This window comes from Chrysemys picta, chromosome 4 (assembly GCF_011386835.1).
Source record: "Chrysemys picta bellii isolate R12L10 chromosome 4, ASM1138683v2, whole genome shotgun sequence".
Classification (NCBI taxonomy): domain Eukaryota; kingdom Metazoa; phylum Chordata; order Testudines; family Emydidae; genus Chrysemys; species Chrysemys picta.
Genome location: NC_088794.1, coordinates 122,081,946 through 122,106,170, shown reverse-complemented (window position 1 = coordinate 122,106,170; position 24,225 = coordinate 122,081,946). Strand labels below are relative to the sequence as shown.

Sequence of the window (24,225 nt, the reverse complement as noted above, 5' to 3'; positions counted from 1 at the left end):
TGCCAACTTCTGTGCACTCTTCAGAACGTTTTGAAATCCCTCATCTGACCAGTAAGACCGTAGGTATGACTTTGCTTTGTCCAGTTATTCCATTGCTCCAGATATATCAAGGTCAACACCTTGGAGTCTCTTGCTTACAAAATTTATTTCAAACAGTATGTCATGCCACAACAATAAGCCACACAGAAATTTGAAGTTATATGTTTCTGGTGATTCCATTTCCCTCCACCACTGTTCTCCCATGAACAGTTCCTGTCATAGCATTATCCTCCATAATGGCAACTATGGCATCATCTATCTTCCCAATTTGGTGTTTGATAGGCTTTATCGCCTGCATTCAACTTTCCCATCATGTGGCACTCAGTGGTTTCAGTGTCAGAGGATGTTCCCAGATGTTGCTTCAAAATTTGCTATCGATGAGTTGATGCAGAGAAAAATACATAGATGCTTTGAATTACATATAAAAAATTCAGCAGCCAGTCTGCCCTGGAGGAAAATTCCTTCCCGACCCCAAATATGATGATCAGCTAAACTCTGAGTATGTGGGCAAGACTCACCAGCCAGACACCCAGGAAAGAATTCTCTGTAGTAACTCAGATCCCACCCCATCTAACATCCCATCACAAGCCATTGGGCATATTTACCGCTAATAGTCAAAGACCAATCTCATTATACCATCCCGTCCATAAGCTTATCCAGCTTAGTCTTGAAGTCAGATATGTCTTTTGCCCCCACTGCTCTCCTTGGAAGGCTGTTCCAGAACTTCACTCCTCTGATGGTTAGAAACCTTCATCTAATTTCAAGTCTAAACTTCCTGATGGCCAGTTTATATCAATTTGTTCTTGTGTTCACATTGGTACTGAGCTTAAATAATTCCTCTCCCTCTCTAGTATTTATTCCTCTGATATATCTGTACAGAGCAATCATATCTCCCCTCAGCCTTCTTTGGGTTAGGCTAAACAAGCCAAGCTCTTTGAGTCTCCTTTCATAAGACAGGTTTTCCATTCCTCGGATCATCCTAGTAGCCCTTCTCTGTACCTGTTCCAGTTTGAATTCATTCTTCTTAAACATGGGAGACCAGAACTGTGCACAGTATTCCAGATGAGGTCTCACCAGTGCCTTGTATAACAGTACTAACACCTCCTTATCTCTACTGGAAATACCTCGCCTGATGCATCCCAAGACTGCATTAGCTTTTTTCACGGCCATATCACATTGGCGGCTCATAGTCATCCTGTGATCAACCAATACTCTGAGGTCCTTCTCCTCTGTTACTTCCAACTGATGCATCCCCAGCTTATAACAATAATTCTTGTTACTAATCCCTAAATGCATGACCTTGCACTTTTCACTATTAAATTTCATCCTATTACTATTACTCCAGTTTATGAGGTCATCCAGATCTTCCTGTATGATATCCCGGTACTTCTCTGTATTGGCAATACCTCCCAGGTTTGTGTCATCCGCAAACTTTATTAGCACATTCCCACTTTTTGTGCCAAGGTCAGTAATAAACAGATTGGTCCCAAAACCGATCCCTGAGGAACTTCACTAGTAACCTCCCTCCAGCCTGACAATTCACCTTTCAGTACAACTCATTGTAATCTCCCCTTTAACCAGTTCCTTATCCACCTTTCAATTTTCATATTGATCCCCATCTTTTCCAATTTAGCTAATAATTCCCCATGTGGAACCATATCAAATGCCTTACTTAAATCAAGGTAAATTAGATCCACTGCATTTCCTTTGTCTAAAAAATCTCTTACCTTCTCAAAGAAGATCAGGTTGGTTTGCCATGATCTACCTTTTGTAAAACCATGTTGCAATTTGTCCCAATTACCATTGACCTCAATGTCCTTAACTACTTTCTCCTTCAAAATTTTTTCCAAGACTTTGCATACTACAGATGTCAAACTAACAGGTCTGTAGTTGCCCAGGTCACTTTTTTTGTCTTTCTTAAAGATAGGAACTAATATTAGCAATTCTCCAGTCATACGGTACAACCCCTGAGTTTACAGATTCATTAAAAATTCTTGCTAATGGGCTTGCAATTTCATGTGCCAGTTCCTTTAATATTCTTGGATGGAGATTATCTGGGCCTCCCGATTTAGTCCCATTAAGCTGTTCGAGTTTGGCTTCTACCTCGGATGTGGTAATATCTACCTCCATATCCTCATTCCCATCTGTCATCCTACCATTATCCCTAAGCTCCTCATTAGCCTCATTAAAGACTGAGGCAAAGTATTTTAGATATTGGGCCATGCCTAGATTATCCTTAACCTCCACTCCATCCTCAGTGTTTAGCGGTCCCACTTCTTCTTTCTTTGTTTTCTATTGGTTTTAATTCCCTTTGCAAGGTCCAACTCTACATCAGGCATCTCCACACCACTCACATCCTCACTGGGGCTGGAAGGCTCACTGTGAACATGTGTCTATGTATCTCATGAGAGCTCCTTCCTGCTTAGATAGAAAAGCTTCCTTTGCTTTCTTTTTTTCTGACTGCTGTCCCAGAGGAGCGTTTTCTTCTTTCACTCATGACTGCTGTTCTGTACCAGCTATAGTGGCTCTCAACACTCAATTGAAGGGGACAAATAATCAGGCTGGTAGCAGGGCCTGAGTGAGGGAAGATATCAGCATCTTAAAGGCCTAACTGGCTCCTACTACTTCAGCTGATTGCCTGTTCTCCTCAAGTGGGTTCAGGGAAGCAGTAGGAAACAGGAAGCTCCCTGAGAAGCTGGTGTTAATCAGTCCAGGCTCCTCGGAGTGCTAGAGAGGTACAAAAGAGGCTCCTCCTCCTTTCTCTCCCTGCAGCTCCTGCTGCTTTCTGTTATTCCCTCTCGCCTTTCCTCCTACCTGCCTGTTATGTCTCTTCTTGTGCCCTCCTTCCTCCAGCACAGCACTCCAGCATCTCTGTGCATTTAGAGCAGAGAGAATACATATGCACCAGCAGCAGACCCAATTGGTCCTAGTGGCACCCCCCCCCCCAGTCTGGCACCTGAGGCGGCTGCCTCAGTTCTCCTCATGGTAAGGCCAGCCCTGTGAAGGGCTCTTGACTCTGGAGCTTGCTTCCCTCTACTCCAGAGGAGCCAGAGTCTGCAGATCTTCACAGCATGTTGCAAAGCCTGTGCATGCTTTCACTGAGGGGATGGGGAGAGAGTTCTCAGTCCTGGTGGGTTGGGAGAGCTTTACCATTGAAAGTGCCCCTTTTTTAAACCCTGTGTGTCCCTTATGTATAGAATGTTATATGTTTCATGCATCAAGAGCATGGATAGTTGCTTGTTTATAAATCAAAAAGGTCAATCAGGTTTTAAAGATGGAAACAAATGCACTGCTGAGATATGATAGCTGGAGGTATGCACTCATGTGAAGGATCGAAGACTAAGCCTACGGGGCTGTCCTGCACCACGGCTTCCAGAGGGGAATTGCAGACAAAATATCAAGCATATAGGTGTGGCTGACAGTGTTAAAAGCAGCAGAGAGGTGAAGGAAGATGAGGCTAGAGGACAGCAGCAGAAAAGTCATGAGCATGGTGGATCACAAACCATGGAATGGCTAGTTGGTTGACGGCAGTGGGCAGTGTTAAAGCCGGGTGGTTAGAAAGTCCCAATTCAGATGGGGACAGATGAAAGAAGGGGCAATGTTTAGTGAAGATAAAGGCCAAATTATCAGTTGGTGGGAATGTCGACCTTGAATTGAAGGAGGCTGAACAGGAAGTGAGGTGGGAGGCCAACAAGCCAGACAGGTTGCCAACATGGAAGTTGAAGTCACCAAAATAAATATCAAATTGTATTAAGAGGGAGATGCAAATCAGAGGGGAAAGAGATTGGAGGGAGTCATAGTGAGAGTCCATAACAGCAACATGGAGTGGGAAAGGAGAATAGAGTCTAATGGGGCTCCAATGAGAACAAATGGGAAGAGATAAGAGGAGGAGTTGAAAGTGGCAGGAGGAGGAAAGGAAAAGCTTGACCCCCTCATTATGATTCATTTGGGGGATGATTCATGGTAACAAGGGTTTGAGAAGCAGAGATCATGGTGTGAAAGCACACACCATGACAGTGGGGGGATATAGGTTACTGTGTGTCCCAGGCAATGGAGAACGTGAGAGATGAAGGAGTCGTGGATAGTGACCATCTCTTCAGAGATGGAACAAATGTTCCAAAAAGAGAATGGGGGAGACTGCCAAGGGGCAGAGGTGGGGGTCTGCCAACAGAGGTGCCAGTGGAGCAGAGGTGGGGTCAGAGAAAGTACAGAAGGGGCAGGGAGGGAAGGAAGGTTACAGTTGGGTGGTGTAACTGGATTTGTTAAGTAGTACTGGAGTTATAGTTTAAATGTATCAGTCCAGGTATTTCCCTGCTACATGGGCAGACTTCACACCTCAGTAACCCCCAGATGCTAAATGTCCTCTAGAGTTGTGAGTATTCCCTCAGGCTACATGAAGTCACATCATTGTACTGATATATAAATATGCAGAGACTACAGTAATCTGAAGGGGGTTTCTGTGTTAACTTCCACTGCAGTTGTAATCCAATCCCAGTCCTACAGCCAGGCCACTTGCACGCTTTTTATTGGCATGGCATGGAGAACGATCCAATGACCATGCATGAAAAGCTCCATACTGCTAGTGTTTATATGCAACACTGCCATCTACAGAATGGGATTATTATACCAGATGGCAGGTACCTGTGCTATTAGGACAGGAGGATCTACCACTAGTACTGTGAAATCCCAAGGGTCCATGGTGTGCATTATAGTGGCAATTGGGAAGTCCTAGGTGGTCACAGATTTGTTTCAATATATTTTTATTAAGGAGTCCTTTTTTGTTTGTTTCAAATTAGGTATTCTGTATTTTATTTGGTATCTGATATTAACAACATAATGTAATTTATTTAATTGCCTGATAATTAAACCTTTGACTGACTAGATTCAGTTGACTCAATGAGCATTATTTCTATTTACCACCTTCACTGTCGCATTTAGCATCCATCTCATCCCCGTCCACCATTAGAGAGCCTTTTCCTCTGCAGCTTCTGCCTCTGGAACAGCATTTCTGCATCTCTCTGCTGTATCAATTCTCCATTTGATTTCAAGCCTCATTGCATCTTTCCTCACTTATCTGTGCCTCTTCACTTTTCAATAATTATCAAAGGGGAAGAACTCTGTAGAATACTTTAGGGATTCAATTTGTATGGAGGATGCTACTGTACTTACAGCATCAATTACAGAATTCAGATCCACGTTTCCCCACTGGTGTGTGGACCTGGGGTTCCTGTCTCTAACTGTACCATATTTGAGAAGGCACTTTGCAGGCTGACTTGTTATCTCTTTCCTTGCAGCATGCCATTGATGCAGATAACGCAGGAGTCAGTCCCATAGGAAACTCTTCTAACAACAGCAGTCACTGGGACCTTGGAAGTGCCTTTTTCTTTGCTGGAACAGTCATCACAACCATAGGTATATTTATATTTTAAGGGAGATGGTGACATTGAGAAGTGGAGAACAAAATAAGTTTCATTAGATCTCAGAGACAGGCAAAGCAGCAGAACTGCACTTTTGGGGGTGCTTGACTGTATCATTATGTGGTGTATCTGACACTAAGCTGTGGGGTGCACTTCAGGAATTACTTATATAATGAGGCCAAGAAAGCAAGACTGAACCAGAAAGCAAGTAGTACAGAAATTTTCACAGTTCTGTAACCCTGTTACTACTAGTACAGGTGGCCGCCTACTTGGCCATGGCTATGCAAGCCAATTCTGTCTCTGAGGTCAAGCACAAGAGCCAGATACTTCACATGCAGCTGCAAGAAACCCTGCAGTGGTCACTAATGGAATAACTTTCCTACAAGGGTAATTTCTTCCTAACCACATCAATCAGTGGTTGTCGTAGGCCCTGAAGCATGAGGGTTTATATCCTTCATAAATTTTTCAAAATAGCTATTATAACCGGGGCTATACTTGGTGTCCATATAAATGTCTAATCCTTCTTAAAATCTAAGCTTTTGGCCTCAATGATACCTGGTGGCAATGAGTTCGTCAAGTTAATTATGCATTGTGGAAAAAATAACTTTTTTACCAGATTTTAAATTGTTGTTTTTAAATATCACTGAATGTCGTCTTGTTCCTGAATTATGTGAAAAGCTAAGTAGGAGCGCCAAATTTACCTTTCCTATGCCACTAATATTTGTATTAATCTGTCAGGTTCCCTCTTACTTGTATCCTCCTAAATAGCCCCAATCTTTTCAATCTATTTATGAATGAAATCTTTACCCCTCTAATGACTTTTGTCAGCTCTCTCTGTACTACTTCTTCTGAGGACACTCAATCGATGATCTTTGCCTTTACCAGTAGCTTATATTTCTCAGTGACTGAGGTGTTATTCATATGGATTCATTTTTATATGAAAAAATATTTGGGAACTTCACAAATAGCATATTACATTCCATAGCCCTGATTTAGAAAAGTATTTAAACATATATTTAGGCTCTGTTGACTTCAGTAGGATTTAAGTTCATGCTTAAAGTCAAACATGTACTAAAGTGATCTTCCTGAAGAGGGATACTTTCCTGAATCAGGCTCTGTCGATTGCATCAATTAGGGTCTTGGTTATGAAAATCAGCACTAGGATTTATCAGTTAGAATGTTGAATCTAATCTGATTTTTTTTCTTTAAATAATTCATTTGTAGGTGAGTGCTAATTTTCGGAGTAGTCAAGCAACGAACCACTATAATGAAAGGGTTTTAATGGAGACCCCAAAATAATCTTAACTGTAATGGTGCGGGTGTTATAATTATAATTCTTGTTTCCTCTCTTTAATGGTAACCATGCTTCCCAAATAGAGACATAATGGACACTGAAGTCTTAGAGCACTATATAGAGGCTCATGGACAATTGGGGAAAAGGAGGTGTCTGCAAACTGCAGTGGCTGTAGGTGTTTCACTTGTTTGCACAGAGGCATTATTGTTCTTCCTCCCCTAGAGGGAATGCACTCACTGTCAGCCCTGGCTACACTTTTAGAAATGTCACAGCATGTTCTCCTCTGCACACCCAACGCTCCTGGCACCTTCCATGGGCTAAGGGGACAAGTCCTTCCCTATGCTTTCCTGGCACTCCTCTCTAGATAGTCCAATATTTCTGCCAGGACTAGCCTTCCACAGCCCCCTTGCACTCTGGCTGTAGTAAGATTGTGGAAACCTTTGGGCAAGGGGCTTCCTGCACTTTACAGCAGTTGATAAGAGTTGCTGCCTGTAGAAAACTGTATCCCCAAGGACTCCTACACTGACAATGAAAACCTTATGTCTATGCAAGAATCTCAGACACTTGGGTGGAGTTCTGAGGTTTGGAACCAGAACTGAAGCCCAAACCAAACTTGCCCAAAGATGTTCAGACTGAACAGAGAACAGGTAATTATGTGTTAATTAGCGTTTGTGCTCTGAGGCAGCTCTGTGAGTTACCTTAACAATGGGCAACATGAAGACATATAGGAGTCTTTATTACCACGTTAACAATGCTATTTAAATGTAAATAATCTCCAGAGGGAATTCTCAAAGAGCTGCTTGTGAGAGCCCATTAAAAATCATGAAAAATAAAACTTAGGCTTTTTTATTATTAAATTGAAAAGAGTGAATAAAAGGAGTCCTTGAAGCCTCATGTTAGCACAGCAGCAAGGACTGGAAATGGCAATTCGTATAATCTGCAATAAAGAGCCTATGTAATTCAGAGCTGAAAACTGGGAATGAGAATATTCAGGTGAGTCATCCTCCCATCAGGACGCAATTGACAGAGTTCAAATGCTGCAGCAGCAGCATGGAAGAGATAGGCTAGGGCTCTAATCTAAAGGTTTCCTGTAGCTTATTGTGCAGCTGCCATGCTGAGTAAAAGTAGCCCAGTTACTCAAACAGCTTTAATTAGGAAGATGAGTTCAGAGAGAAATAGTAGTAACTGAGGGTTACATGTGAATAATGCTAGTTTCCAGTGGGCACCACTAAAAAGGCTGGACTGACTGACTTCTGTTCAACGGCCATAATGTGGTGGAGAGCATGTAAGGAACCTTCCTCTTCTTGCTCAAACCATCTGCAGACTGGGTGTGGCATATAGGCACCTGCACAAGAGGCCATGTCTGAATTTGAAGTTATGATGATGATTTTTCTCTCCAGGGTATGGGAACATCGCCCCAAGCACTGAAGGAGGCAAAATTTTCTGCATTTTGTATGCCATCTTTGGGATTCCACTCTTTGGCTTCTTGCTGGCTGGAATTGGAGATCAACTAGGAACCATCTTTGGGAAAAGTATCACAAGAGTGGAGAAAGTTTTCCGAGTAAGATCATGGTTAAAAGTCTTTGCTGGTGTGGCCTGACTTGTTTAATCTCAAATACTATTAACATTACAGAGGATCTTAGAAAGTTTTGCATGTTGGGCACAAATATCTTTAATTGCATAGCTTGTTTGTGTGATCTACGTTTCCTGCATTGAAAATTAAGACGTGATACAGATTCTGTGGGACCAGGTATACAGAGTAACCCTCAGTTGCATCAGTACTGAAAACAGAGTTTTGGAAAGCCTGATTTCTGGGGTGAACTATATAGATACCTTTCAGCTACCTCTCTCCCTGAGTTCTATGTAGAGAATAACAAACATTATTATTCTCTAATAATAATAGGGGCCAGATCCACAGTTGCTATAAATTAGCATAGCTCCACTGACTGTGATGGAGCCTGCTGAGGATCTGGTCCATAGTTCTCCCCTTCTCTGTGGCTTTTATCACATTTGGGTACTAATTATACATTTAATACCAATTTCTAATTATACAAAATGTTCTGAAGTTGAACGGACCAAGTGCAATGACCCCCAACTTACTGTCACTGGTGTGGTTCATTCTGTTGAATTACATCCTCCATGGAAGTATATCAAACACTTCACCTGGGAGTGGTATCACAGCACTGGCTAATGCTGCTTTGCTAACATGGTGGTTTCACTTCAAGGATTCCCCTTTTAGATGCAGGACTTCCAGGAATGATGTGAGTATATCGTAGTTCCTTGGTATGTGGCATAACTGGAGGTAAGTCCTGTCTGGGGGATGGGGTAGATGAGGGGTTGTTCAGGCAGACTATTTTAATAAGCCTCCATCTCTAAAACATTCCCACAGATACAAGGCAAAATACTTGTAGCTGATTTTGGAACTAAAGTAATTGAGCATTAGACTGGAGTATGAGTAATTTCTCAGATTAAACTACCTGTGAAGAGACCCAGTCCACACCTCAGGAATATCTTTTGGCCTTCATTTTAAAAAATGACTAGTGATTTTGGATGACTCAATTTTTACATGCCTGACTAGAGACAGCTTGAAAAGGCCTGATTTTCAGAAACTGCTAAGCATCCACTTTCTGCAAATCTGATCCCTTGAAGATGTCTCAAGTTGGGAACCCAAAAATCAAGGGACCCAAAATTGCTTGTCACTTCAGAAAATTTTGACCCCCCTGGTCATATTTTCTATTCATTCCAATTTACTTCAAATCATTCCTGGGAGCATTCCAATGTGGTTCTTCCAGAGAAAGCTTACCAGTGGGTAAGATATGGATTTGGGAATCTAAAAAACTTGGCTTTATTCCCAGCTCTGCCATAGACTTGCAGGGCGACCTTGGACAGAATCCTTAAACTCTCAGCATCTCAGTTTCTCTCTGTAAATATGATGATAATTATATGTACCCATCTTTTAGAATTACTTTGAGATCTAAAGCTGAATGGAATTGCCACTCCTGCCTTTGGAGTATTATTCTCACACCCTACCACAGTACCTTTTTCCTTTTCTTGATTTGATGCCTTTGTTCTCTCTCTCTTCTCGCCCCCCCCACCTCCCAAACCATTCCCCCTGTTGGTATTTGCACCTTTCCAAAACCTTGCATTGCAGAGCTACACAGATTTAATCCTTATACTTTTTTCCTCAAATTCATCATTTCAACTGATTGATCATTTTTGTTGCTTTTGTTGTGACGTCCTTCAAATTTGTCTACACCTGTGTGGTGCTGAGGTGGGACAGCTGAGTACAGTATTCTAGGTGGAGTTCTAGAGTTCCCAAACATCCCAATAACATCTAAACAGACTAGTCTGAGGAGTCACCTGACAGCAAAACTGACATTTCATGTTACCAGGCATTTTGAAACTGTAGCCAAAAGGGTGGGCAGAATAGAGATGAGGGAGAATTTAGCTCAGCCTAGAAACTCTTAAGATATTTCCCCCCTCCTTAATGGCAAAGTAACTGTAGATCTCACAAGCCCTAAGTTAAGCATTTATTCCTCCCAGTACACCCCTTGAATAGATGGGCGGTGCGCTGCAGAGCTCTGTTGGTGATGTGATCCTCTCACCACTGTAGTTGTTACTGCAGTCTAGGGCTACAGTAGCCCTCTGCTCCTTCTGTTTACTATCCTCTGCAAAGAGAGGATGATGGAGCTGTGTATTCATGGATGCATTGGCTCCGCCCCTCAATACTCCCTCAGCATCCCCCAGGTATCAGTGTGCTAGGATCCCCCCCCTACAATTGTGCTCCAATGTGTGTGAGTGTGCATGGTTTCCCTGAATCCTGCTTCCATTCCCTGTGCGGTGGAACTGCACTGGTTCACCTGGATGTGGGTTGTTTTGTGGCTGTGTAGAGAGCTGGGGAGGGTGACAAGATTTACCTGCAGTGCAGAGTTCTTATTCAATTCCTTCTCTTAGCACTCCTGTTGCTCATTGCAGCATTACCGTGAACAGCCATCCCACAACATGTGGCAGGCAGTTCACCTCTGACATCCCAGAGCATATCTGGAAAGGTAAAAGGAGGCTTCCTTTCCGAGGAATCACACTAGCACAGTTCGGTTGTCTGACAAGACCTGGGCATCCTCACAAAATCTCATTTAGATCTCAGCATAGATTAGAACCTGAGAACACCACATTTCCCTCACACACTAAACAGCCCATGTGCACTGCACTCAGTCATTTCCAGAACAGTTCACACTACAGGCTGGGGGTGGAGGGAAGAAGAGAGTTGCTCTTATGGAATGTGCACAATGCCCACGTTATTGACAGAGTGTTTCGGCAGAGGAGTTGGATGCATGCCACTCTTCAGCTGGTATTTCAAGAGCAATTTTGGCACTACATCTGAACGTATAAATAGCAACCAAAACAGCCATTCATTTGCTTGCAATGTATAAACTTGTTGATTCCTCTTTAAGGGTCTTAATTATCCTTTAACAGCACATTCAGTTCGGGTTTGACAGGGAAGTCGCTGAAGGTTTAAAAAAAAAAAGGCTAAATTTTCCTCTGCTGTGTGGGTGCACTAGTGAGCAGGGGGCTATAGGGAGTCTCTTCTCCCCTATACAGGCAGCAGGGCAGGATCTCTCCTTAGTGCTGGAGAGCACTAGGTGGTGGAACCTGGCTGCTGGGCCATTCTCTGCAGAACTCAGGAGGTGTGGTCTGCTGGAAAAGGGCTGTGTCCAGGCCTACCACCCAACAGGTGTGTATGCTGTGGTCACTAGCATTCTTGCGCAGGGTCACCTGCTGCTTCAAACCAGTATTAAAATGCACCCTGTGTAATCACCTCCCAGGCCCATCTGAGGGAATTCCTGGATAAATACAATTTCTAGTAATGAAGGTAATAACAATAATCACTTTTATCTGACAGTGCTTTCTAGGCACTTCAGAAACTAACTTTGAGTCAAGGTGGCCATAATCTTAATAACAACACTCCTACATTCTGTGCACAGCCCAAGGTTGCTTCTGCAATACACATCAGTGATTTAAGAATCCTTAGCATTAAAAACAAACGATTTTCTTTCAGTTTGTTCCTATATACACACAGACTATGAGCTACTAAAAGTAGAAGGAAAATTATTCCACAGTTTGCCTTCTACAGAATGTACCCTTCGCCATTATCATAAGGTTAATTAGGGCAAACTAAATAGTTATCAAATTCAGATCTTTAAAGACAGTTTAGAATCCAAGTTGAAAGAAGATCCGATGAGTATATTGGAGTAAACCTACTCTTAGTCTTAAAATTCAGTAAAAGAACATTAACGTCCATGAGCTGTGTTATGCCTCTAAGGCAGTGGTTTCTCACTTTTTTTCCTTTTTCATTTGCGGACTTCTAAAAAATTTTGAAAGGAGGTATGGACCCCTTTGGAAATCTATTGTCTGTGTAGTTGAATTCTGTTCAGTCAGTTTTCAGTCTAAGTCTTTCACGGACCCTTTAGACATAGTCTGCGGACCCCCAGGCAACTGCAGTGTCGCAGACCACGGGTGAGTGGCATAGCACTGCATTAGGAGTGGTGCAGAGGTCCACTACCCCAGATTGAACTCTGGGACGTATTATGTGTAGGCAAACTGTTCCTGATTGACATGGAGGGACTTAACAGATCTAATACATCTGTTATCTGTTCTTCAAGGTTTCAACTTTGATATGCCCTTTTGATCTTTCCTTATGAAGTCTGACATAGATACATGAGGTCTGGCCTCAAAGTTCTTTGAAAGTAACATTCACTATTATTCTCTAAACAATAGTAGGTTTAACACAGAGTTGCTCAAACATCTTGTCTGCACTTGCATTGAACTTTGGAATAACCCCATGAAAAGTACCTCCTAGTAAACAAATAAGAAAAAATCATACTAAAAACCTGATGAACACCTTTCTTCTACTGTTTCCTAAACAGATAGCATTTACTTCACTTTCTGTGAACTTGTTTCTTCTTTGTCTTCATGGATACATCAGATCTGTTCTCCTTGCTCCACTCTCCCTACCCCCACTGCCTCAGCTTCCCTGTCAGTAGAGATTTGTGGCCACTTTGATCTCATTTTCTATCGTATAACTCTTTAGTACTCTTGAGAGTAGAAAATGAGGTAAAAGTGATTGCTGGAGGAGACACTACTACAGGAAGGCAGCTATTTCAGGGGTGAAGCGGTTTAAAACCACTGTTATTTCCCTCCTTTTAGTACCTCCCCTCTTCCCTCCACATTTGCCTTTTTATCTGTCCACTTGCTCCTTTTCATTCTCTCATTTGTTTCCTTCTCTTCCTGTTCTCTCCGTAACTCCCACTTTAAACTTGCAATATTATTTGAGAATCAGATCCCAGTGGAGTTCTTAAGCAAAGATTCATTTCAAATGAGACCCACAACTTCCTCAGCACTGAGTATTGTAGCCAGGCTGGGGGGAAGTGGTGGTTACCTTTGAAGTGTCCTGGTTGTCTCTTCTCTAGTAGTGTAATGTCAGGATCCAGAGACCCTGCTTGTTTCCCAGCAAGCAAGAATTACTCACTGCTTGGACTTCTGTCAGATCCAAACTTGCATCCATTTTCTTTCTCTTTGAGGAGCTGAACCAGGCACACAGATGGGAACATTCTGAAACACAGAAGTTCAGATCCAGGTCAGAACTTAGCCATGACAAGGTGTCTCTGTGGATTTACACCGATGAGATCAGAAAGTGACCCAGAGTTAATCAAATACAAAGTGGGGAAATCTCAATTCTAACCTATACTGATACATTCACTAGGAATCACCTAAATGCATCCTTGAATGTCTGAAGCTGGATGCCCTTTCCTCCAGTTTATTTTTCAAAGTAGTAGAAGCTGTGCCCTATGCTTGACACTCACAGTCCAGGATGGACTGAATTAGTGTTTAAATAAGTGGGAGCTTAGTATGTCTACTTCCCAAGTAGATCTTGAAATATAGAATAAATCAACATTTACCTGTGTTTATATGAAGTTCAATTACACTTATGTTTTGGGCCAGTATCAATGTATATTAAACCACATACTCAAAAATCATCAAAGGATCAAATACTTTTTGCAACCTTCTTTTAAAAACCATGTTACTCACTGAACTTTCCTGTGAGTAAAAGTCACATCATCTATGTGAATTCAAGAACTGCAACAGCAGGGTGAATCAGAACAATGATCCCTCTCTCTAATCCAGTATCCTGTCCCTGATGTTGGCTGATGGGCAGATGTGTCTGGGCAGGTATAAAGCCCAGCATAATGCCCTGAATGTGCAACGTTATTCCAGGAGGGTATAAGATTCATAAATTGAGACTTCAGTCGCCTGAGCTGTTAGTCTGGCACTTTCCACCAACATTTATTTCAGCAAAAGAAAATCATTGACAAAAGTTGGATCAGCCACTATTGAAATGAACAGCTTAAATCGTAGCATTTAATCTCAACATTTTCATTTCTGAAAACTAGTTGTATTAGCAGGATCAGAAAGAGATGCCATCTATTTAATCCACCAAAATAACGAGTGCTGTGATAGTTTTAATTTGAATTCTCTCCCACGGGTGAGAATGACATTTCTTTTCTTGATAAACTTGTTAAGTCAATTGTAGAAACCTTTGAGGTAGAGATGATGTAAACCATAGTCTCTGGGAAGCAAATACTTCTGGCAGACCCAAGGTTACCTTGCTATTAAAAAACAAAAAGACGATGTAACCCTTGGAGAGAATCATTACACAAAGCCTTGAGGTAAACTGACATGAAACGCTTTTAATTTGGGTTCTATGATTCTGTTTCTCTATAGCAGCAATTGGAGATTTGCTTCTTTGAAGTTATTTCTTTTTTTGATTCCCATATAGCAGAGTATTGTGCTTAGAAAGAGTAAACTGCAAGGAGAGAGCTTATATGGACAGAAGGAAGTTTGTTAGTGATCAGATTTATAAGACCACGCACCAAGTGGAAGTTGTTTTGAACACAGTTTCACCAGACTGTATGGTCATGTGTTAACTGTCTACCAGTTTAAAAATCTGCCCTAGAACATCTACACTACAAGTCTATGAGCAAGGTCAGATGCATTAAACAGAAATAGGCCTTAGAAGGTTATGTGAAATTCATTCAAACTAAAGATGGTCCTGAATCCCAACCTCAGATCTGAACACCCCTGAACTCTGGGGTGATTGAAAACCAAACCTAGATACAGATCCAAGTTCTGCAAATGTTCCCTTGTCTTGAAAATTGGCTAAATCAAAACCCTGGATCCAAACATTTCCAAAATATCTAAGAATTCAAAATCCAGATGGGATCCAAAATTCAGAGGTTCAGATCTGAGGTTCCAAGTCTGAGCCATCTCAGATTTTTATATATGATTGCCACGATGCATGACACACTTCCTCTATTTAAACCTTTCTTATTCCTTCCCCAGTCATGGATGCAGAGGGGCTCCTCTGAATTATTAGCACTGGTTAATCTAGTTCAGTAGTACACAAATGGTGTGAAATTTCTGAAAGTAGTACTAGTGCCTGGACTGGATTGGTTACTGACTCTATCGGTTAATCCATCCATCCCATACTAATCACCTTAGTGGCTGAGCTTCTGATAGCCAAAGCCAGGCAGTTTTCCAGATAAATCCAGCAGGACTGAAGTAAAGTTCCAGTAGTTTCTTGAAAGGTAAATTTCATTGCAGAAGCAGAATATGACACATCACCTTTTGTACTCTGAGATTTTCTGCATTTCCATGAAGAAGGTTCTGTGGCTTCTTGATTTTACAGTTCCCACTGGACCACTTCATTTCTTGAAAGTAGTTACCTTATTCTAACGCCTTGTCTGGCATGTGCACAGGGCAAAAGTTTCTTCTTTGATTTACACTATAGATCTTATTTTGCCCTTGATCCTAAGACAAAACTTCCACTGACTCCAACTCAGGTTTCACAGAAAGGTACACGTGGAGAACAGAGAGATCTGTAGTGCAGGTAGGAGAGCTGCAGTGAGGTGGTAAAAGAGTTGTTCCTCCATATGGTTTGTAGTTGGACAGACACTCAAATACTAACAAAAATGGTCCATTGCTAATATGTTAACCTGCATCATTCTGCAAAGGTGAGACCTAATAATGCACTTTGACACATACAATAATAATACCTAGCTCTTATCTAGTGCTTTTAGCAGTAGATCTCAAAGTGTTTTACCAATGAAATCAGGACCATTGTCCTCATTGTACAGATGGAGAAACTGAGGCACAGAAGGGAAGTGACTTGCCCAAGATCACCCAGCAGGCTAGTGGCCAAGCCAGGAACAGAGCTTGTGTGTCCGCAGTCCCAGTTTAGTGCTCAGCCCATTAGACAACACTGATTCTCAGAAAGAAACAGCTAGAGCTCTATCAACCTTTAAAACGGTTTACTGGGTCATATTCTGATCTCAGTTATGCTGTTGTAAATCTGGAATAATACTTCTAGAAATCAGCCACCAATGTAGGTGCTTCAAGATGGATTTAGGTTTTCAAAGCGTCTGATGCACAGCGCTTCCTGGTGTGCTCTTCTAATTGCCCTGGTGTCTGGCTGCGCGTAATCAGCAGCCAGGCGATTTGCCTCAGCCTCCCACCCCGCCATAAAGGTCTCCCCCTTACTTTCACAGAGATTGTGGAGCACACAGCAAGCAAAAATAACAATGGGGATATTGGTTTGGCTGAGGTCTGAGCGAGTCAGTAACGATCGCCAGCGACCTTTTAAACGTCCAAATGCACATTCTACCACCATTCCGCACTTGCTCAGCCTGTAGTTGAACAGCTCCTGATTCCTGTCCAGGCTGCCTGTGTATGGCTTCATGAGCCATGGCATTAAGGGGTAGGCTGGATCCCCAAGAATAACTATTGGCATTTCAACATCCCTAACGATTATTTTCTGGTCCGGGAAGTAAGTCCCTGGCTGGAGCCGTTTAAACAGATTAGTGTTCCTGAAGACGCGAGCGTCATGAACCCTTCCCGGCCAGCCTACGTTGATGTTGGTGAAACGTCCCTTGTGATCCACAAGTGCTTGCAGCACCATTGAAAAGTACCCCATGCGGTTTATGTACTGGGTACCCTGGTGCTCCGGTGCCAAGATAGGGATATGGGTTCCATCTATCGCCCCACCACAGTTAGGGAATCCTATTGCAGCAAAGCCATCCACTATGACCTGCACGTTTCCCAGAGTCACTACCTTTCATAGCAGCACCTCAGTGATTGCTTTGGCTACTTGCATCACAGCAGCCCCCACAGTAGATTTGCCCACTCCAAATTGATTCCCCACTGACCGGTAGCTGTCTGGCATTGCGAGCTTCCACAGGGCTATTGCCACTCGCTTCTCAACTGTGAGGGCTGCTCTCATCTTGGTATTCTGGCGCTTCAGGGCAGGGGAAAGCAAGTCACAAAGTTCCAAGAAAGTGCCCTTATGCATGCGAAAGTTTCGCAGCCACTGGGAATTGTCCCACACCCGCAATACTATGCGGTCCCACCAGTCTGTGCTTGTTTCCCGGGCCCAGAATCGGCGTTCCACGGCTATAACCTGCCCTATTAACAGCATGATCTCCAAAGCACCGGGTCCCGCGGTTTGATAGAATTCCATGTCCATATCCTCATCACTTTCGCCGCCGCGCTGCCGTAGCCTACTCCTCACCGCCTGGTTTTGCAGGTTCTGGTTCAGCATAAACTGCACGATAACGCGCGAGGTGTTTACAATGTTCATGACTGCTGTCTTGAGCTGAGCGGGTTCCATGCTTGCCGTGGTATGGCGTCTGCACTGTTCGCCCAGAAAAAGGCGCGAAACGGTTGTCTGCCGTTGCTTCCCTGGAGAGGGGGGAGGATATACCCAGAACCACCCACGACAATGTTTTTGGCCCCATCAGACATTGGGATATCAACCCAGAATTCCAATGGGTGGAGGAGACTGCGGGAACTATGGGATAGCTACTCACAGTGCAATGCTCCAGAAATCGACGCTAGCCCCAGTACATGGATGCATGCCAGCGAATTAATGTGCTTAGTTTGGCCGCATACATTCGACTTTATACTATCTGTTTCCAAAATTCGAATTATATAAATTCGGATTAATCCCGTAGTGTAGACATGCCCTTATACTCTAGGCAACATGCTAAATGCAACATGCAGACACTATTTAATCATTCTCCTCAGTTTTCTAAAACAGCCCTGATTGTCAGAAATAATTACCCAACTACCCTCAACCCTTTTCAAAATCTCACCTGTTATGCCCCCCCCCGCTCCTTTCCCCCAAACCTGTTATCAACTCCACGTACATTCTGCTTCAGTTCATCAATAATTTATCCATTATACAGGAAATAATTAATCTCCATGGACTTTATACATCCTTCGCTCCTCTTTATCTCATCCCACACCTGGCTCCCTGGTGCGCCCTTATTAACAAAACTTTCACTACAATCTCATAACAGCTCTTCTAATTGCTTTTCTGGTGGCAAGCTCATTACAAAGCCATGGCCACCTGGACACATTAAAGAAGGTTCGGCATGTCCAGCAGTGGCAGGAGTGGGACAACTGGTTTTTCTATGGGAGAATCCAGAGTAGATGGCAGGCAGGAACATTCGGTTGATGCTTTCTGGCTGAAATACCTTCCAGGCTGCGTCCGGTGCTATGTTCCATGGTGGTGGAAGGATAGATACTGGTTTTATTCTTGCTTTTGAACATTACTTCCTTTGTTGCTCCTTGTGAAATGATGGTTAGGGCAGGACACTGGCAAACTGGATTCCTGTGGGCCAATTAATCCCCCTGTGTATGGTGGTGCAACTCCACTACATTCAGTGATATTGCATCCACTTACACTAGGGCTGAATGTGGCTGCTGGATTCTATTTCTGGTTCTGCTGACTCATGACATGCCCTTGTACAAGTCACTTAACCTCTTTGCCTCACTTTCCTCCACTTGTGAAGTGGGGATAATAAAATGCACCTAATCTACCTAGTTATCAAGAAAATTAATTAATAGCTGTAAAGTCATGTTGATATGTTTGGATCCCAAACCCAGTGACTCCTGGGTGCTGATTCTGGAATTTTATCTTCACAAATTTACTATTTAATGAGGTTAGGGATGGGGCTTAAAGCTTATTTGTTTTTGGAGCAATTAACTTTGGCATGGTGTGTCCTTCACAGTTTTGTCTTTAGCCAAGTACGTCAGTTGCTTATTTGAAGCTAGTGAATTTATTGTCTACTGCTTGGCTCAGCTGTCTGTGGGCCACAGTATTAGAAAGTTTCCCTCTTCCAGTTAATCTTTGACATCATTATTTAATCCAACAGGTCAGCGAACAGTTGTAAATTGAAATGTATATCAAAGATTAATATTAACACCAATGGTTAAATACAGATCATACCAGCTCCTAAAGATTCTCTGACACTGCTGACTTTATCAGCAATATCTGGTGGGCCACTGGGGCATGAGAAAGGCAGCAGTAACCTGTGGCAACTTCAAAGACAGCCCTTGAAGAGAATCCATCTCTTTCTCTATGGAGAGCCCAGGAGGTGGTGAGCTTGGTGGTGGTTGAAAGGTCAGTCCAATAGCTGGTAGAAAGAGAACAGAGTGGGACTCAGAGGGGAGAGAATGTCTGTTCTGCCAAGCTCTTGTCAGCATCAAGCAGAGAGTAGCACCACAATTATTGTTTCACTTTTGGAAGCACATCAGTCCTTTCCTGTACTGGGGAAAAAGTGTAAAAAGAAAAGGAAAAGTCTTGTTGCACAAGACATTATAGTTTCCCACCTGTGCTAGAGGGAATTCTGAGTCCAATCTCTCTTTGTCTTATACCTCTCTATTCCATGTGGAACAGAGGGTGATCACCACTGCCTTCCATCTTTGCTGGTCTCCTTTGCAGAATGAACTTCTTCCCATGTCATTTTTGGTAGCTTTCAATTCTGCTTCTATTGAATGTTTCCATGTTATCCTGGGTCTACCTTGTTGCCTCTTGCCCTGGGGATTCCAGTTCAACAACTGTCTTGTTATGTCATTTGGGTCTTTCTTCCATGTATGTCCTAGCCATCTCCATTTTAATTTCCTGTCCTGTCGGTTTCTGTTTGTCTTCCTCAAGAATTCTTCATTCGTGATTTTTTTTCAGGCTATCTGAAATTGAGGATTTGTCTAAGGTAGCTATTTATGGATACTTGGAAATTTATTAAGACCTTATTAGCTAAACTCCAAGTTTCAGCACCATATAGTGTCTTTACAATGGTGTTAAATATTTGAGCCAGCTCAATAACCGATTCTCAGTATTCATTGAATTCTATTTGCCTACCTAATGGTCTATGGTATTCCTATACTACCTAGCCCTATAAAATTTAAGCATTGAACAAGGTGATTGGGAACTGCAAAGCATTATCTACCATGGATGTCAGAGTGAATTATGTTCTTTGCTTCTCCAGCCTCTAGGACGCCCTTCTCATCTTTATTTTGTTGAATTTCTTCTTCAGTATATAAAATGACTAAAGGTGCATATCTCCAATAACTCTCCTCACCAGAGTCACGTTGCCATCATTTAACTTCTATGCCCCTGGTATTTTATGACTCTTAAAAATAGAATCCCTGCAAATCTGAATGAAGAATCCATGATTAATACAAAGGGTTTTCCTTTATCACAGGTCCTATTCTCCCCTGGATTACAGTAAACTATAATAAATATTTTTCTCATTTGGGAAGCAGTCTGCATTGCATTGCATTGCCTCCTGTTTGTGGATATACTATAGCAGTCCAAGCCTGAAAATCCCTTGTAATAAATATTCCCCATACTCCTGTTACCCTTAGGTCTTTCCCTAATTTATTCTAGCCTTTCTTAGATGCCTGACACTGTAATATCTAAGTACCTTTTGGATGTGTACTCAGAAATAAATTAATAAATAAATAGTGACGAGTTTACCAGGCACCTGCTGGTTACAAAGATGCCAGCTAGATCAAGGATCCCATAGATAGGAAGCTGGATTCAAGTGTAGAATAAGTTTCTCTGCATTCAACAGGTTATAGGAAGGAATGTTTTACAAACAGGTGTAGCTGATCTGGCCCCTTCCCCTCTCCTGTCCCCCAATTCAGTGCTCTAAAATGAGGTTTGAAGGCCAGAGAAGCAATAGAGGCTAGGGAATTAAATTCTCAGGCAGTGGGTTTCTTCCACTGATACTTTTATCGGGTCAGGCACATCAAGCTTTAGCCCTTGGTATTTGACTCTGTCCTCTTCTCACCTGGTATTCCCCACTACATGCCTCTTTCCATGAATGTAGGTCCCAGCCTAAATGCTGAGGCCCAGTGCTGTCCACCTCCAGTTTTAACCCAGAGTGATACATGGCATGCTTCAAATCCTAGAGTGTACAAGACTGGAGTGCGCAGCAACCTACGCGACACCATGGATTTGCTCATGCACAAATGAATAGGAATCAGCAGTGGTGATGAATCACAGTCCAGACAGAGCCTGAACATGAAGCTCCCATTAAAAAAAGGGAATGAAATGGTCACTGACTCCAGAGGAAGAAGGACAAGAAGAAGATGTGGACAAATTGAAGAAAGTCCAGAGAAGAGCAGCAAAAATGATTAAAGGTCTAGAAAATATGACTTATGAGGGAAGATTGAAAAAATTGAGTTTGTTTGGTCTGGAGAAGAGAAGACTGAGATGGGACATGATCACAGTTTTCAAGTACATAAAAAGTTGTTACAAGGAGGAGGGAGAAAAATTCTTCTTAACCTCTGAGGATAGGACAAGAAGCAACGGTCTTAAATTGCAGCAAGGGCGGTTTAGGTTGGACATTAGGAAAAACTTCCTAATTCTCAGAGTGGTTAAGCACTGGAATAAATTGTCTAGGGAGGTTATGGAATCTCCATCATTGGAGATTTTTAAGAGCAGGTTAGACAAACACCTGTCAGGGATGGCCTAGATAATACATAGTCCTGCCTTGAGTACAGGGGACTGGACTAGATAATCTCTTGAAGTCCCTTCCAGTTCTATGAGTCTATGAATATCAGCCTCAGGGGATCTGGGGTGAAGAGGCTGCTTTCTGGTACAGGTCTCAATCTGGCAAATGAATACAGAGGCCTGAAATCATTGAGATCCCTTGTTCTGGGGGAAAGTAATTGTTCAGGCTAACACCTGCATGACTCCCTGATAAACGTAACTGTTAATCACAAAGCTTTAAATCTCAGCGGACTGCACTGAAAAGGAGCTCAAAGCAATTATCCCTGCTGTGGAAGTAGGAGACAAACAGGATTTGGAAGCATGATTAACAGTTTACAGAACTGCTGGAGTTTCTTTGCTATTCTTTGTGAAGTTTGAAAAAGGAGGCGCTGGAACGGAAACTCCAGAGTAGGGAGAAAGAACTCACTTTCTAAACGGTCATCGGTGCCTGAAAGTTTAACTGTCTCCAGAGCAATACCAATGATCATTCTTCCTTTTTTATTGCCCTCCGTTTGGTCATATTACCATGGCAACGTGTCTGAATTTCAAACAGTATGGTGCTGAAATGCAATAGCTATGTTCCAGGATGTATATCCAGATCACTGTTACATTTGAAAACATCATTTATATCCTGGGGAAAATCTCGTTCTGTGTCAAGATAATTTAGGCTGTCAGTTTGGAGCACATGATCAGAAACCACCCACGAAGGAGATAAAACAAGAAAGGATGCAAATGTAACAGAAAAAAGAAAAGTGATCAGTGAAAATACAATAATCTGCTGCCCCCTAAATTAAGGCACAGAACCATCCTACTACCTAGGTGTCATACTGCAAAAACACCCACCACAACCCCCTGATTGGCAGGCTTCGCAGCAGTGCCATGAACTGAACTAAAGTCTCACTTGAGAGATGATTCTCTAAAGTTAAGTAGAAGTATTTTGGCATGGCTATAGGTGGGAAACATGATGTGATGCTGCCTGTGATGTGTCTGTTCTGTGGACAGGGACTTCAGTCTCCATGGTTGTCGACTCAAAAACTTTAACCAATGCTAAATAATTTGTGTGTACACTCTCCACATACTCTGCCCACAAACCAAATAAAAATCACTTTAAGAGTGGAACCTGTAACATGAGTAGGACCTGAGAGAACAGTCATTTGACATCTTATCAATAACAACTAGTGTTTTGCCCAAACCAGACCATAAATCTGAGAATCAAGGACTTTGAAAAGTTTGTAACTGGATTCAGATTTGAATGTTGGGGTGTGGCTCCATCTCTAGTAAGAGTGCAATAATGGAATGTTTTTAGTACTGAAAGCTAGGAGAAATCCATAGCAAATACAGATATAAATGCCGAAGATTTCAGCATCAAATTCCCAGAGGGGACTGGAGAATGTTGGACAATGATTCCAATGTAACCAGCTAAAGAATCAAAGACTGCAGGTTAAAGGAAGGTGAAGATGAAAATATACAGCAGCCCCACCAGTTTCTGCACAAACACAATCTATATCAAGATGTCTAGTCTGGAGCATAACTTCTTTTTGATGTCCAAAGGTCACTGTTTAACCTTTGGAAATCTAGTCCAACCAAGTCTCAGCTTTCCTGCAGAGCATAGCTCTGTTGCTGTTTTTACTGCTTTGTTGGCTGTCACTAGGGAATTGTGCAGCAAAAGAAAAGCTCCTGAAAATACAATCTGAAGAAACCTGAATGACTTATTTCAGCTGGTAGTAAAAGCCCTATTACAGCTAACAAAGAAGAGGTAGAACTTTTCCAGACCTTACACAGGAGAAATTTCCAGGGCCATGTGCAATATTCTATTTCTTGCTAAGATTTTGGAAATGGCTGTGTTCATGCAATGGCAAAAAAGGAATCTTTCATTGATGTGGCAATGCTGTCTGGATCTCTCTGGGTTGGCCTAGCTTGTGGCAGTGCATTTCTAAATTAGAACCAGCAAAACCACCCTTAGCTATACAAGTTGGTCTATAACCTTGCTATTCATTTTCTTTACAATATCAGAATGTGCCTTCTCTAAATTTCATCTATGATCTAGATGAAGGCTTAGAAACCACTCTAATCAAAACTGGTGATACCAAAAGTGGGAGAATAACATTATGGCCTCTGTTCTGACATCTGCATGCTGTCTCTGCTAGCATTTCAAGGCTGAAAAGCCAGAGGATCTTCCTTCTGGGGACATTCTGGTGTAAAAGGTATTCTGCAGTAGGGCAGTCCTATGCCACCCCTCACAGCCCCTGGTTTAGGGGGGCGTGCAGGGGGCTAGCTGGCGGAAGGAGGGGTATTCCAGAAGAAGAAAGGCATGAGTAATGCATTCCAGCTGTTGCGTCATCCTTGAGGCTGCTTAAGTTTGTGCCAATGAACCAGCCCCTTGGAAAGTGCAAAGGTGAAATAAAGACACCTTTGCCCCGCTCCCTCACTATTTCTGTGCCACCCTCAGCTCAGCTAGAACAGAGATTTGGGGCCATTATTATTCCTCAAATAATGCACTAGGCTTGTACGGCAGTTTACCAGCACTGTGTCAGAGAAGGTCCATGCCCTGAGGTGCTGATTGCACATTGTGTTTTGGACAG

At 42.5% G+C, this 24,225-nt stretch overlaps 1 protein-coding gene across 1 annotated transcript in view; it reads left to right on the top strand.

The window, feature by feature from the left end:
• KCNK10 (potassium two pore domain channel subfamily K member 10) overlaps positions 1-24,225 on the top strand; it is a 100,873-nt gene that overhangs the window by 57,697 nt on the left and 18,951 nt on the right. The window contains exons 3-4 of the mRNA XM_005285359.5: positions 5,334-5,451; positions 8,151-8,311. Of these exons, the coding sequence (XP_005285416.1) occupies positions 5,334-5,451; positions 8,151-8,311 (279 nt within the window). The remainder of the gene's footprint in view (positions 1-5,333; positions 5,452-8,150; positions 8,312-24,225) is intronic.